Source organism: Microplitis demolitor, chromosome 4, assembly GCF_026212275.2.
Source record: "Microplitis demolitor isolate Queensland-Clemson2020A chromosome 4, iyMicDemo2.1a, whole genome shotgun sequence".
NCBI classification, from domain to species: domain Eukaryota; kingdom Metazoa; phylum Arthropoda; class Insecta; order Hymenoptera; family Braconidae; genus Microplitis; species Microplitis demolitor.
The window spans coordinates 8840378-8854717 of NC_068548.1; the positions used below are offsets into that span (position 1 = coordinate 8840378).

The 14340-nt window shown below is 30.7% G+C and overlaps 1 protein-coding gene across 1 annotated transcript; it reads left to right on the plus strand.

The window, feature by feature from the left end:
* The first annotated feature begins 5316 nt into the window (after positions 1-5316).
* On the plus strand, positions 5317-14340 carry LOC103568998 (protein pellino). The gene is made up of 7 exons (XM_008546055.3): positions 5317-6113; positions 6194-6367; positions 9408-9639; positions 13015-13218; positions 13300-13587; positions 13676-14007; positions 14095-14340. Exons 1-7 carry the CDS (start codon positions 6076-6078, stop codon positions 14219-14221), a joined length of 1395 nt encoding a protein of 464 aa, XP_008544277.1. The 5' UTR covers positions 5317-6075; the 3' UTR covers positions 14222-14340.

Below are 14340 nucleotides of genomic sequence, written 5' to 3' on the forward strand. Positions count from 1 at the left end.
CTGCATTTGAACTAATTGATCTGTTTTGGATCTTTTATAAAAATTTCAAGCTGTTTTTGATCTGCTGTTTTAAAAAACAATTGCGATACAGAAGAATAAAATTAGATTAATTCTGAAACTTAAAAAAATTTTGATTCGAAATTTTGCAAGAACAAAACTAGATTAAATCGTGGACTTGTAATAATTTTATTTATGTATAGAAGAAACTTAAAAAAAATATTTTAAGCTCCAGAATCGATTATGTACTGTTTACTCTTTAGTCTTTTGTTTAAAAATGTCGGCAGTTAAGAATGATTTGACCGCTGTATGTTTTAGTTTTGATAGAATATTTATGATATTTAATTAAAGTAATAAAATTGCTATTACAATCTCAAGAAAGTTTTCTTTAATTCACTGGACAGAGTCGAAAAATATTCTGGTATTAAAAATCATTATTCTTCTGTGACATCGCTTTCTGAAATAGCAACAACACGTTGCAAATATCAAGAAAATTTCAATAAACTCGTACATCTTGATGCTTCCGAATCACTTTTCATGAGCAGTAAGTTTTATTGAACTCTATTATTCTTATTATTTTCAGTAAATTATGTTGCGATTATTAGAATAGTGATTAATGTTTTCCTTAAATGGAAATATGAATTATTTTCTTAATTATTTTGTGAATTCAAATTTGTAGCTTATATATAACGCTTTCAATACGACAAAGAATTTAAAAAACATTTATTCGCGTAACTATATTTTCTTTTTCTTTTTTTTTTTTTTTTTTAAATTAGAAATACTCATTTTCGCAGAACCTTTGAATTGCTTGGGATAACTTATTTTTTAATGCCAAGTTTTTCACCAATAATTCTTTAAGTTAAATTCTCTTTCATATTGAATAAATACTTATAATAGTAAATTTCTTTATTTATAAAAATATCTAACAGATGATGATAAGGAACTGAATAAATTGGAGGTAAAAGAATCAAGAGGGAAAATAGCTGATGTTTTTCAGAATGCATGTTCAAACAATATCTCAGATACTAGGACAGCACTATCAGAAGAAAAGGAAGAAGATGATGATAAACTCCTTTTAAATAATGTCTAAATGTCTATTGAGCCAATTTATTTAATAAAATAAACATAACTTAATACTAATATGTAAAATAAAATTAAACCCTCGCGGTTTTGAGAATGCCGTAAAAATGCCGTAAATTTTCGGCATTGATGCACATCCCGTAAATTTACCGTAATAATTTGGTATTAATATGGTTATATTGGCCAGTTTTTTTCCTGTAGTTATGCCATATACTTTCTGTACTTATGCTGTAGAGTTACCAGATTACTACAGTAATATTACTATAAAAATGCCGAACTTTTACTGAAAAAATGCTGCAAAAAAACTATAAAAATACCGAACTTTTACAAAAAAATGGTGTAAAAAAACTGTAAAAATGCCGAACATTTACCAATAAAATGCTGTATAAAAACTATCATACGATAATGTTTTAATAACCCTGATAGCCAAGTTGGCGAGAAACTGACGAGAAACTTGCAGCCGCAACTGGACACTAAGTTGACCACCAACAGTTGGTACCTCCAATAGTTGATAGACATTTTCTGAGAAAGTTGGTGGCAAAAGTTGGAAATTCAATAAGTTGACGAACACTTTCTGAGAAAGTTGGTGGTAAAAGTTGCTTGCAAAAGTTGGTGATCATAAGTTGACGGTAAGTTTACTTTCAATTTCCTCAAAAACTTGCATTCCAGTTGCGGCTCCATACTGGCGCCAACTTTCTGAGAAAGTTGGCGGTAACTTGTAGCCAAAAGTTGCAAAAGCTGAAGTTGTCGATAACTTGTCGTCAAGTTGGTCGGAAACTAATGAATGACCAACTTTTTCACGATCAACTCGTGCTATCAGGGAATGAAATTGTTGTTTTTGTGATAATAATACTGTCAGTATCCTGCAATTTTGCCAGATTTACGCTGATGAAATAGAAAATTGTAAAAAATATGGTTTTATTTTTTGTTCGCTTCTGCATTTAACATCATCGAAAATGTGCAAAATGTAATATTTTTTATTTTATTTTATTGGTTCACACAATTTTTACTCAAACAAAAAAATGTAAGTGAAAATAACTATCTGTGAAAATTGATGTTTTCAATTTTCTAAAGTTCGTTTGTATTCATCTAAATACAATTACTAACACATTTCAAATAAGTGATTTGGCACAATGGCTACCAGATCAGACTTTGAATAATTAGATCTCAGGATCGAGTCCACGAATAGACGGGAGTTTTTTTTTTTTTTTTTTTTTTTTCATGACAGTTATTGCATATAACTTTATAAGGTTATATAATTATATAAAATTAGATATAACTCCATAAAATTTTATACAATTATATATAAATTTTTTTCTGGGTAGAACGGTTAGATGCTGCAAAAATGCCGAAAATATACTATAAATATGCTGTATAATTATGGTTTTAATGCTGTGAAAATACCGTATTTTTTCTGATTCATTGCCGTAAATCTTCTGAATTTATTTCGTAAATTTTTGGTAATAATACGGCAAAAAAACTGGCCAAAATAACTCGAGTAATACCATATTTAGCGATATTTATACCGTACAATTCCGGTATTATTTCGGTATTTCCAAAACCGCGAGGGAACTTTCTTTAATTTTGTTTTCCTTAATTATTGTAATAAATATAAGGAAAAATTCTAATATGTTTTTGATCTTATAGAAATCCAAATCGGACTAAAAATAATAGTTCGGTGTGAGGTGTGGACTTGGCGTGAGCGAAAATAATGACGCCATAAGTGAGGTTTTCACCGTGGTCGTCATGTGGAGCGGCTGAAGAAATATTTTGAGCGTTGTAAACGCTTAGTGGAACGCACCCCTAATAGCACAGCTTGCTTAGGCTATGTTCCGATATACACTGTGACCACTGTAAGGTGTGACCTCCGACATGCATTAAGAGCACTGAACAGTGCTCGCAGTACAATATCGGAACATGGCTTTAGCAAAAGTTTATTTAACAAAAGTTTCCTTGAATTTCTTGTCAAATGTCCGTCAACTTCGAGCTTTTCCAGTCTTGACGACAATTTGTATACAACTTGTTATACAATTTAATGTAAATTAACTACCTGAATTAGAATGCAAGTTTACTTCAAAAGTCGTATCCAAATTGTCGCTTAAAAAGAAAAATTCTGAAGTTGATGAACATTTGACGAAAAATTCAAGGAAACTTTTGTTAAAGTTTTTTTTTTTTTTTAAAAGTTTCCTCTAATTGAGAAAAAATTAACCGCAAATTTTTTTTACCAACTTTTGCAGTCAAATTGTCAGCAAATTCAAGCATCAAATTTCGTTAATTTCAATTGTTAATTTTAAGTTAAAGTGGCTATTTTAGGGTAACATCAACTTCTAGGTCAAATCGGGGCAAAAAATTAACATTATTTTAACATGAACTTCAACGTCAGATTAAGGCAATAAATGAACTAGCTTATACTCAACCCTCAGCCACTTTAACTTGAAATTGACTGTGATTTGACATTGAAATTTGCTGCCCGAATTTGTTGAAAATTTGACAGCAAAAGTTAGAAAGAAAAATTAGCAGTTAGTTTTTCCTCAATTTAGAGGTAAATTTTTACTAGAAAAAAAAACCGGTAATGTTCATTCTTACCATTACAGAAGGAAAGCAAATTTACACATAAAACTCTCTACACTTTGACGGTAAAAAATACTAAACAATTTTTCAAGTCAAATTAACAATCAATTGATATGGAAATTTGTCTGAAAATTGATAACTTTTTTCTAAACTTTTGAAGTGAATTTGCATTCTGATTCGAGTAGTAAATTTACGTCAAATTAAATAGCAAGATGGATCCAGTGTCGTAAAAAACGGAAAAGTCCGAAGTTGATGGACCTTTGACGAAAAATTCAAGGAATTTTTTGTAAATAAATTTTTGCTGAAGCAAACTGTGCTATTAGGGTAACTTAACTATCAGGTTTGTTGTAATTCGTATGACAGATGCCTCCAGTAACAACCATTTTTAAAATATAGCCCCTAGCCGTTTAGCTGGAGGGGATAACATTGCTTTCGTATAAGCGATACTTTACGGGTCGTCATGGAACCGAAAAAACAAAATCCACATCGCCATCTATGAAAAACGAATTGAATCCTCCTTGTCACAAACAGACACAACCCCTGATAGCCAACTCGACGAGAAACTGCCCTAATAGTACAGTTGGCTTGAGCAAAAGCTTACTGTACAAAAGTTTCGTTGAATTTTTCGTCAAATTTCCGTCAACTTCGGACTTTTCCATTTTTTACGACAATTTGTATGCAACTTGCTATTGGGAACTGACACGGAGGTGTGGCCTAAAAAACATGGCGGACGATGGGTTACACTTTCAAATACGTAACCCATGTTAGAATAGGACTTATAAATAAAATGTTACTAAATTTATCAGTTGTCTTATCTTGGACGAATAAAAACCCAAAATAAAAAATAATATATGACGCAGAACAAAATTTATCTGTTGGTTATTTGATAATGTGTGAAATAAACCGCGAAAAAAGCGATAAACATATGACCGTAGTTACCGCGCTTTCCATCCAAACGAGTCACATAAAAGAAAAATCCCATGAAATCAATGCCAAAATATCTAAAAGTAGAAAAATAATTTCAATAACTTGTTCTTGTGATAAAATGTTTATTTACTTAAAAGACAATAAAAATCATATTTTCAGTTTTTAATGTTTAGGTTAAACTTTACAAACGTATCTGGCAATATCAAATAATCTTTTATTTTTGGAATGTAAAGAGCAAGCTTTCATGTGAGGAGTAATTTCATTTATTTTTAAATAACTTTTTCCTCGCTTCTAATTTATCAACTTTTTCAAAATTACTAAAATAATTTCCTAATAGCACTGAACTACCACCAGCCTTCGGAAACTTATGGAAAACCACGTCTAAATTTTTATTTGCTTTACTCTGACAATCTCTAACTACGCAGCATACTCTACTTTTTGTCTTTTGACGTTTTATAAATTTTCCAACTTTCATTTTAATATTTACTTCTTAATAATTTCTTGTAAAAAAATTATTTCTTGTGTTTACAGCATGCATTTACTGTATATTTACTCGACTTTTATAACCCATCATTAGTTTGATTTTTTACCACCAGGCTGCGTGACCCTGTTTGTTAGTTTCCAAAATGACCAAGAGGATAAAATTTTTTTCCAGAAATGACGAGGAGAGTTTAATTCGTTTTCCATAGATGGCGATCCGGATTTTATCTTTTTGGCTCCATGACGACTCGTAAAGTGGCGCTTATGCGAAAGCAATGGTATCCGTTGGAGGGGACCGTAGTTACGTTGAAATCCCCGATCGTAAAAAAACAAAAGAGAGTGAATGAAAAAATTAGAAAAGGAAGAAAATAAAGAAAAAACGATTGTGACTGTTTGGTGGTACATTTTGTCAAACAGTATCTGACATATTAAATCCTGTATTCATTATTTATACCTTTTTTGTACCAAAAATACACTTAATCTGTTATTGACTTAATAAGAATAAATTAATGAGCGATACAACAAAATATATAAAAATGTGTCAAATACATTTGAGACAAAGTTTGACTTATCATCTAAAAACTCCGCGGACAATGTTTATTTCTTTATTATTTAATAGTCATATTAATGCGCTTACAATAAAAACAACTTTATTATAAGTTATTATATTATTTTATTAAATATATCAATGTAATTAAAGGGAATTTATGAATTAATGAATTTTTTATCAGTGTTTTTGTGTATATTAGTCACTGATTAGATTATAAGATAGAATGAAATTGGTTATGGTGTCTTGCAAAAATTATAAACTCTTTTTACAATTTTACGTAAATGGATGGATTAATTTCACTAGTATTATAAATTATTAATACCCGTATAAATAATATTTTAGAGAAATTATGATAGCGATCAGTTTTTAGTATTCGTGTGTTTATTTTAAATCCGTAATAAAAATAATATTAAACATATCATTTATACTTAATAAGTATTCAGTGTGAATTAAGAATAAATTTAAACTTGATGAAGGTATTGGACTTCAATCACAGGATGGTGATTCGGTAAAAAAATTATAAGTTTATATTTTCAATTTTGTTGAATGTTATACTCTCTTACAAATTTTTAATACTTTTTTTTTTAGATCTGATGGAGATGGTACTGAAAGCCCATTACTTGAAGAAGAGACCAATTCACCCCTGAGCCCAAATAGTAAACTTAATCATACTCGTCCCTACATAAGTCCTCACGGAAGCCATACTCATCATCATGATAATACTAAAGCTCCTACTAAATATGGAGAGTTAGTCATCTTAGGGTAATGTATTCTATGAAAAAATTTGTAAATTTAAGTCTTTTGAACTTCCCGCTGAGAAAATTGGAAATTTACAAATAATAAAATTATTAGTTTTGGTCCGATTTTTGAAAACTAAGTTTTCAACAGATCTCAATGTTTTGAGGTCCTAAAAAGCCATCCTGACTATTTTTAAATGGATTACCGAATGTATGTGAATAATAGGGTGCTTCGTTTGAAACCACTATTTTTTTTTCTTGTCCATCGGTGGAATAATGTTCTAAACATGTAAAAAAAAATTCTCACCAAAGATGAGCTCTTAAATTTAATTTTAAATACTCGCTAAATTAATTTGAAATTTTCCCATTTAATTAACTTATAAGTTTTGATTTTTATTTTTAAATTATCTATAGCTCCGCGGCATTTCAAGATATTAAGTCGCTATTAGCGGAAATAACAGGAGAATCCTTCCTCTTTAAAAGTGCTTGTAGCTAATTTGCGTTTTGTAACCGGCCTCACTGGTAAAAAATCTTAAAGCCAATATTTTTTCAAATTTCATGTTTTTTTTTTATTTACTCGCAAACCACAAACTTTAGAACAAAATTGTACAAAACTTTTTTATAGAAAATTTTATTCCCTACAAAAAAGGTTATTTAGCCCATCATCGTAGAGCTAGTAGTTTCCGAGATAAATCTAATTAAATATCTCAAAATTTGAGATATCGCTGTTTGATTCACAATTTTAGTACTTTTTTATAAAACTATGGCTGAAGAAATGTATAATACATCCTGGTTAATATATATCATCAAAAATATGTCCAGTAATACAAAACTGTCTCCTATTACACTTACCTCCATCTTTTCTTATCTTAAACCAAATGTCTTTGTTTGACCTTCGGAAGTTTTTTCAATTACTACCTCTCTCGGTACAAAAATAATTGTTTCATACTTTTTATAATTATATATAAATGTGCACTATGTATTTTCATATTTTACTCTGATCCATGGGGTATGTTTCTACAGCTATAATTTCATAAAAAAGTACTAAAATCGTGGATAAAACAGCGATATTTCAAATTTCAAGATATTTAATTAGATTTATCTCGGAAATTACTAGCTCTACGGTAATAGACTAAATAACCTTTTCTGTAGAGAATAAAATTCTCTATCAAAAAGTCCTGTACAATTTTGTTCTCAAGTTAGTGGTTTGCGAATAAAATGAAAAAAAAAATCATGAAATTTGATAAAAATTGGGTTTAAGATTTTTTACCAGTGAAGCCGGTTACAAAACGTAAATTAGCTATAAGCACTTTTAAAGAGGAAGGATTCCTCTGTTATTTCCGCCTAATAGCGACTTGATATCTTGCAATGTCACGGAGCTATAGATAATTAAAAAAAAAATCAAAATTTACATGTTAATTAAATAAGAAAATTTCAAATTCATTTAGCGAGTACTTAAAATTAAAATTAAGAGCTTTGGTGAGAATTTTTTTTACATGTTTAGAACATTATTCCAATGATGGACCAGAAAAAAAAATAGTCTTCAAACGAAGCACCCTGTTGAATATTCTATCTTTTGAACGAATAAACCGATTTAAATTTTCAAGGGATGAGTGGGGGCGGGGGGTTAAAGGCGAAAAAAGACATATTTTTAAGATTGACTCGAACGATCGACTTCAAAATCTAATCAGCTCTAGAATTTGATAAAACGCGTCGATTGCCACCTTAGCCATCTCAATCGGTTAATTTGTTCGAGAGATATCGCGGGAGAAAGAAATGGTAAAAAACAGTTATTTGCAAATATCTTTGAAATAACTTAACTAAACAATTCCAAAATCTGATCAGTTCTAGAACTCAATAAAATACGTCGATTGCCACCTCAACCATCAAAATCGGTTCATTCGTTCGCGAGATGTAGTTGGAAAAAGAAATGGTGAAAAACGGTTTTTTCTAAATATTTTTGAAACGACTGACGCGATCGATTTTAATCAGCTCTAGAATTCAATAAAACCCGCCGATTGCCACCTTAAACATCAAAATCGATTTATTAGTTCGGAAGATGTCGGCGTTGAAAAGTTAAAAAAATAACATTTTATGTTATTTTTTCCGGATAAATCATAATATGATCTACTAAAATGTGTCTGAAATCATGCCAACTCATCCTTTTTATGGTTTCTTTCGATCATATGATGTCATCGAACTTGGTTTTTAGTTTAAATCATATCATCAACAATAAAATCGATGAAACGTAGTTTTTAATATTTTTCTCGGATATTTCATATTTTATTGTTTCTTACATGAGTCAAAACTCATTTAAATTTTGATTTTGATCCCTGACATTGATTTCTGCCTGAATACACTTATTTTATTGAACATTATCAGGAATTCAATTTTAAAAACCGCTTCATTAATGATTTTCGATTCTTAAATTTTCAAACTTCAGTATAACAAGTAACTTGTTAGAACTTGAAAAGATCGTAAAAAAACAATTGCATGTGATAGCATTTCCGAAGAGCTCGAAATATATCTACACTAATGTTTTCGAGCTCTTTGAGGTCGAAAACAGCGGGAAGTTTTGGGGCTGGCCCGCAGGGCCAACCGACGCCCAGATTTTTTTATTGTCTTTGTATTTTTTATCCCAAGAATTCTTATGAAAATCACTATCTGAATCCTTTTGGTTTAATTGTAATTAATTAAAAATGTAAAACTGATTATTCGTGAAAAATTTAGCTGCTATTTTTACTGTTATTATTTTTTTCATTATTTCTCTCTATCAACTACTAGCGTACCAATATATTTGAAAAAAAAGCGACATCTAAGACAAAAGGCGGGATATTTAAAAAAAAATGTTAGTGAAAAAATATTAAACAGAAAATAAGAAATAAACAAATCAAATCGATAATTTGTAAGTTGATTAAAAATTCATAATAAAGTAAAATTCATTAATATTATATGATAAAAGTAATGATTAAAAATAAAATGAGCGATTGAGGTGTGCACTTTTGGATTTTCCAACATTTTTTTTTATATAACTGTCTTAAGTTAACATGTTTTCATTTCTATAGATATAATGGGTTCTTACCACCTGGAGACCGTGGAAGACGTAGAAGTAAATTTGTATTGTACAAACGGCCAGTTGCAAACGGAGTGAAACGAAGTAAACATTACGTTGTAAAAACTCCTCACAATTCTCAAGCCGTATTAAATGTTAAGCAGCATTCTATTTCTTACACTCTTTCTCGGACGCAAGCAGTGATTGTCGAGTATACAGAAGATGACTCAACAGACATGTTTCAGGTACGTTTAAATACATTTTTATTTATTTTATTTATTTACATCATTTTTTCTACCATAAGATCAAAATCTCTTTTGGTCGTCAAAAAAAATATCACATTTATTAAAGAGTTATTAGAGTTAAGTCGAAATAATGAGATCAATTTAAAATATTTAGGATCGATAAAATAAAAATATATTTAATACGTGTTGTGTTAAAATTTCAGAGACCTAGGGTTCATAGTTTATCTGTAAAACGAGATTAAATAAAGGTTATGTAACATTATAATGACATACCAGATCTTACACCTATTCTTGTTTTAATAAATTTCATGATGAAAAAATAGTGAGAAAGCTTAGGAAAAGCCACTGTATAAAAAAAAAGAAAATTTTGGCTGTGTGAATAATAGTTCAATTGTAGTAGTGCATTCATGCGCCCCTTTATCTATTTTTCTGTCCATTTTCTACTATACAGGCTAGTACTCTCTCACTTTAAGGGGAGTCAGGGTTTTAAGCGCGAAAAAAAAACCTTTTTTTGCGAATTTTTTCAGCTGTATGAACAAAACAAATTAATTTGAACCTTTTGCACATTGTTAAGTGTCATTTCAAGAGCATTTCCTGAAATTTTTACGCGAAACTACCCACAAACAAGCCGGTGACAAAACTTTTCCAAGAACATCTTTGAAAAAAGACGATTTGCGGTGATCACTGTATCTCAGCTAAAAATTATCTGAAGTCAAATACTCTTTAAATTTAGTTAAAGTATCATCAAATCCTCCTCCCAACGATCTCTGAAATTTTTTTTTTTCATTTCTACATTTTTTGTGGTCATGGAAAATGAAGAGCACCATTTTTCACGAAAAATTCCGTCATTTTTGGGGTAGAAAACCCCCTCAATGTAAAAAAAAAACTCAAACTTAAATTGTGTAAAAAATGGGAAATTTTTAAACAGTCCCAACTTTTAAAGTAATTGAACTATTCAGTCCACCTTAGAACTCAATCAAGGTGATTGCTTATAGAATGAGTATCAAAAATTTCATCAAGATCCGATAAGAGTTGTGGGCGCTCTGCTGGCAACTAGTCCTGTTATATCCCTGGCGGAACCGAATTACGGTAATTCACGGTAAATTACAGCAGTCCTTCCGTTAATTACGGTATTCTGCCGCCAATTACGGTCCTTTACCGTTAATTACGGTATAGCGTTACCTTATTCTGCAGTAGTTTTACGTTAGGTTACGATACTTTTACCGTAAAAATACGGTACTTTGAAAGTAAAACTTGATCGTCTAAGTCAGGTTACAATTAACAAAATACCAGAAAGCAATAAATACGAAACTCTAACAATTAGTTCTAATGTCGAAGAAATATTGGGAACTGGCAAACAGGGTTACGCAATCTGGTGGTAAAAAATGAAACTAATGATGGGTTACAAAAGTCGAGTAAATATACAGTAAATGCATGCTGTAAACATAAGAAATAATTTTTTTTACAAAAAATTATTAAGAAATAAATATTAAAATGGAAGTTGGAATATTTATAAAACGTCAAAAGCCAAAAAGTAGAGTATGCTGTGTAGTTAGAGATTGTCAGAGTAAAGCAAGTAAAAATTTAACGTGGTTTTCCATAAGTTTCCGAAGGCTGGTGGTAGTTCAGTACTATTAGGAAATTATTTTGGTAATTTTGAAAAAGTTGATAAATTAGAAGCGAGGAAAAAGTTATTTAAAAATAAATGAAATTACTCCTCACATGAAAGCTTGCTCTTTACATTCCAAAAAAAAAAAGATTATTTGATATTGCCAGGTACGTTTGTAAAGTTTAACCTAAACATTAAAAACTGAAAATATGATTCTTATTGTCTTTTAAGTAAATAAACATTTGATTACAAGAACAAGTTATTGAAATTATTTTTCTACTTTTAGATATTTTGGCATTGATTTCATGGGATTTTTCTTTTATGTGACTCGTTTGGATGGAAAGCGCGGTAACTACGGTCATATGTTTATCGCTTTTTTCGCGGTTTATTTCACACATTATCAAATAACCCACAGATAAATTTTGTTCTGCGTCATATATAATTTTTTGTTTTGGGTTTCGAGCCGTCCAAGATAAGATAACTGATAAATTTAGTAACATTTTATTTATAAGTTCTATTATAACATGGGTTACGTATTTGAAAGTGTAACCCATCGTCTGCCATGTTTTTTAGGCCACACCTCCGTGTCAGTTCCCAATACTAATAGCATAACACCAAACATAACAGTGAAAAATGGTATCGTTGACTTTAAGTTTTATTTACTTTGGACTATTTTAAGGTACCCGCGGGTAATAAGGCCTAAGTGATAGAAATGATATGTAAAATAACCGCCTCCGCTAAAGGCTACTCTAGTAGAAGGGTCTTGCATAGAGATGTTACGACAAATTTATAGAGTCCCGATATCACATTCCCTGTCTTCTATATTTCATCATCCGTTATATGATGTCGTAGCGCAGAAGAAATTATAAAAAACAATCTAGTCTTCTAACTCTTAAAAAGGATACTGATAGTTTCAAGGGCTGTTGAACAAAACAATCTAGTCTTCTGTCTTCAAAAAAGTATTGTTGCTAAATTTAAGTGCTGATTCATCTCTAATACCAATTTTATTAAGTATAGATAAACTATTCCAGTTTGTTTAACTCGTAGGCCTTATTACCCTACCGTAGTAAAATGAGGCCTATTCGTATGGTTTTTGTAAAAGTATAATTTTTTATTTGTTTATGGTAAAAATTACCATTACTTCATTACATTTCATGGCTAATGTATTGAAATAAAGTTTACGAAATATTTCGATAATTGAATACAATATTTTCGGTTCTATTCAAAATCTCCCTTAGCTAGGCCTTATTACCCACCGGTATCTTACCTATTTATAAAACAATTGGTAGACGTGGCATTAAACGTTCTTCTAAGGCGATGTTCGCGGTGACCACCTTCTGTTACTGAATAGTCGTCTTGTAAAATATGACAAATCTTTAATTGTTACAGCGATTAGAGTATGAAATCGTTTACCACCGAGCTGTGTAAATATGCCGACATTTATTGAGTTCAGAAACTCGATTTTTTTTTTAAACATGAAGTTAATGAATGGTTATATATTATAATTGATATTTATAACGTAAATTGGTGAACTTTAATATTAAGTATTAGATATTACAATTGTAGAAATGAACACGGATATTCATGAACGCTATCGCTATCATTATTTTTACTATCAATATTTAGATTAAGAATTAATGTGATAGAAACGTTTAGCATAATGTATAGTTATATTTTGTATTTTGGCTTTTGACGGCTGCAAGTTTCGATTTTATGGCCAAATAAATCTGATTGTCTATCTATCTATCTATTGAAAAATTTTTTAGATTGGTCGATCATCGGAGCCACCAATAGACTTCGTTGTGATGGATACTTATCCAGCTACTGAAAGTGGTCCAAGCAATGAAAGTCGAATAGCCCAAAGTACAATAAGTAGATTTGCATGTCGCATACTGACTGACCGAGTTAATCCAGCAATCACTAGAATCTACGCAGCTGGTTTTGATAGTTCCAGAAATATTTTTCTAGGAGTATGTATCTTTGGTTAAATAATATACAATTTATAAAATAGTATCTACGCAGAAATATATATTCCTGTGTATAATAATTAGGAAAAGGCAACAAAATGGCAGGAAAATCGAGAAATTGATGGGCTGACAACTAATGGAATATTAATAATGCATCCTCGTGGTCCGTTTTGTGGTGGAGAAGCTCAATGTGGTTCATGGAGAGAAATAAGCGTCGGAGGTGGAGTATTTTCCTTGCGTGAAAGTAGAAGTGCTCAGCAAAAGGGCAATGTCGTTGATGATGAAGATAATGTCCTCAAAGACGGAACTCTTATTGATCTCTGTGGCGCTACTTTACTTTGGAGATCAGCAGAAGGTCTTGCTAAATCACCGGTCAGTTATTTTCTTTTTTTAATACATACTTCTGTTCATGGTGTTCAATTAATATCAAGTTTATTTAACATTTTATATTTTATTTCAGACTAAACATGATTTAGAAGAATTAGTAGATGCCATCAATGCCGGTAGGCCTCAGTGTCCAGTTGGGTTAAATACTCTTGTAATACCCAGAAAGGCAGCATCAGATTCAGCTCAGCAGCAACCTTATGTCTACCTAAAATGTGGTCACGTGCAAGGTTATCATGATTGGGGTCAAGAAAAAGATAAAGCAACTAGAAGATGCCCAATGTGTTTAATTGCTGGACCGATCGTTAAGTTATGCATGGGCATTGAGCCAGCATTTTATGTTGATAGAGGACCACCAACTTATGCATTTAATCCTTGTGGACACATGGCTACTGAAAAAACCGTAAAGTTGGTATTCAATAGAACACTCATCGTGAAAAACGTTTTTTTTTTTTTTCATTCAAATAGTTTTGATCATTTGAATGTTTCTTTCAGATACTGGGAAAAAGTAGCTATCCCTCATGGTACGAATGGATATATAGCCATATGTCCATTTTGTGCAATACCATTAGAAGGAGCACCTGGCTATGTAAAATTAATATTTCAAGATAATGTTGACTAAATAACAGACTTAACAGCTTTTGACATTAATGTATAACTGTGTTAAGAGTAAAAACGTTTTAATCATTGTAACTTTTTATACAAAGTAATGTATGATCCCAAATAGACTGTGAAAAAATT

What these genes read in the sequence shown, in the direction of transcription:
- LOC103568998 (XM_008546055.3), top strand. Translation starts at nt 6,076, where the DNA reads ATGAAGGTATTGGACTTCAATCACAGGATGGTGATTCG. An exon ending in AATCACAGGATGGTGATTCG is followed by an intron (nt 6,114 to 6,193) that starts GTAAAAAAATTA and finishes TTTTTTTTTTAG; the next exon opens with ATCTGATGGAGATGGTACTG. An exon ending in AAGGTCTTGCTAAATCACCG is followed by an intron (nt 13,588 to 13,675) that starts GTCAGTTATTTT and finishes ATTTTATTTCAG; the next exon opens with ACTAAACATGATTTAGAAGA.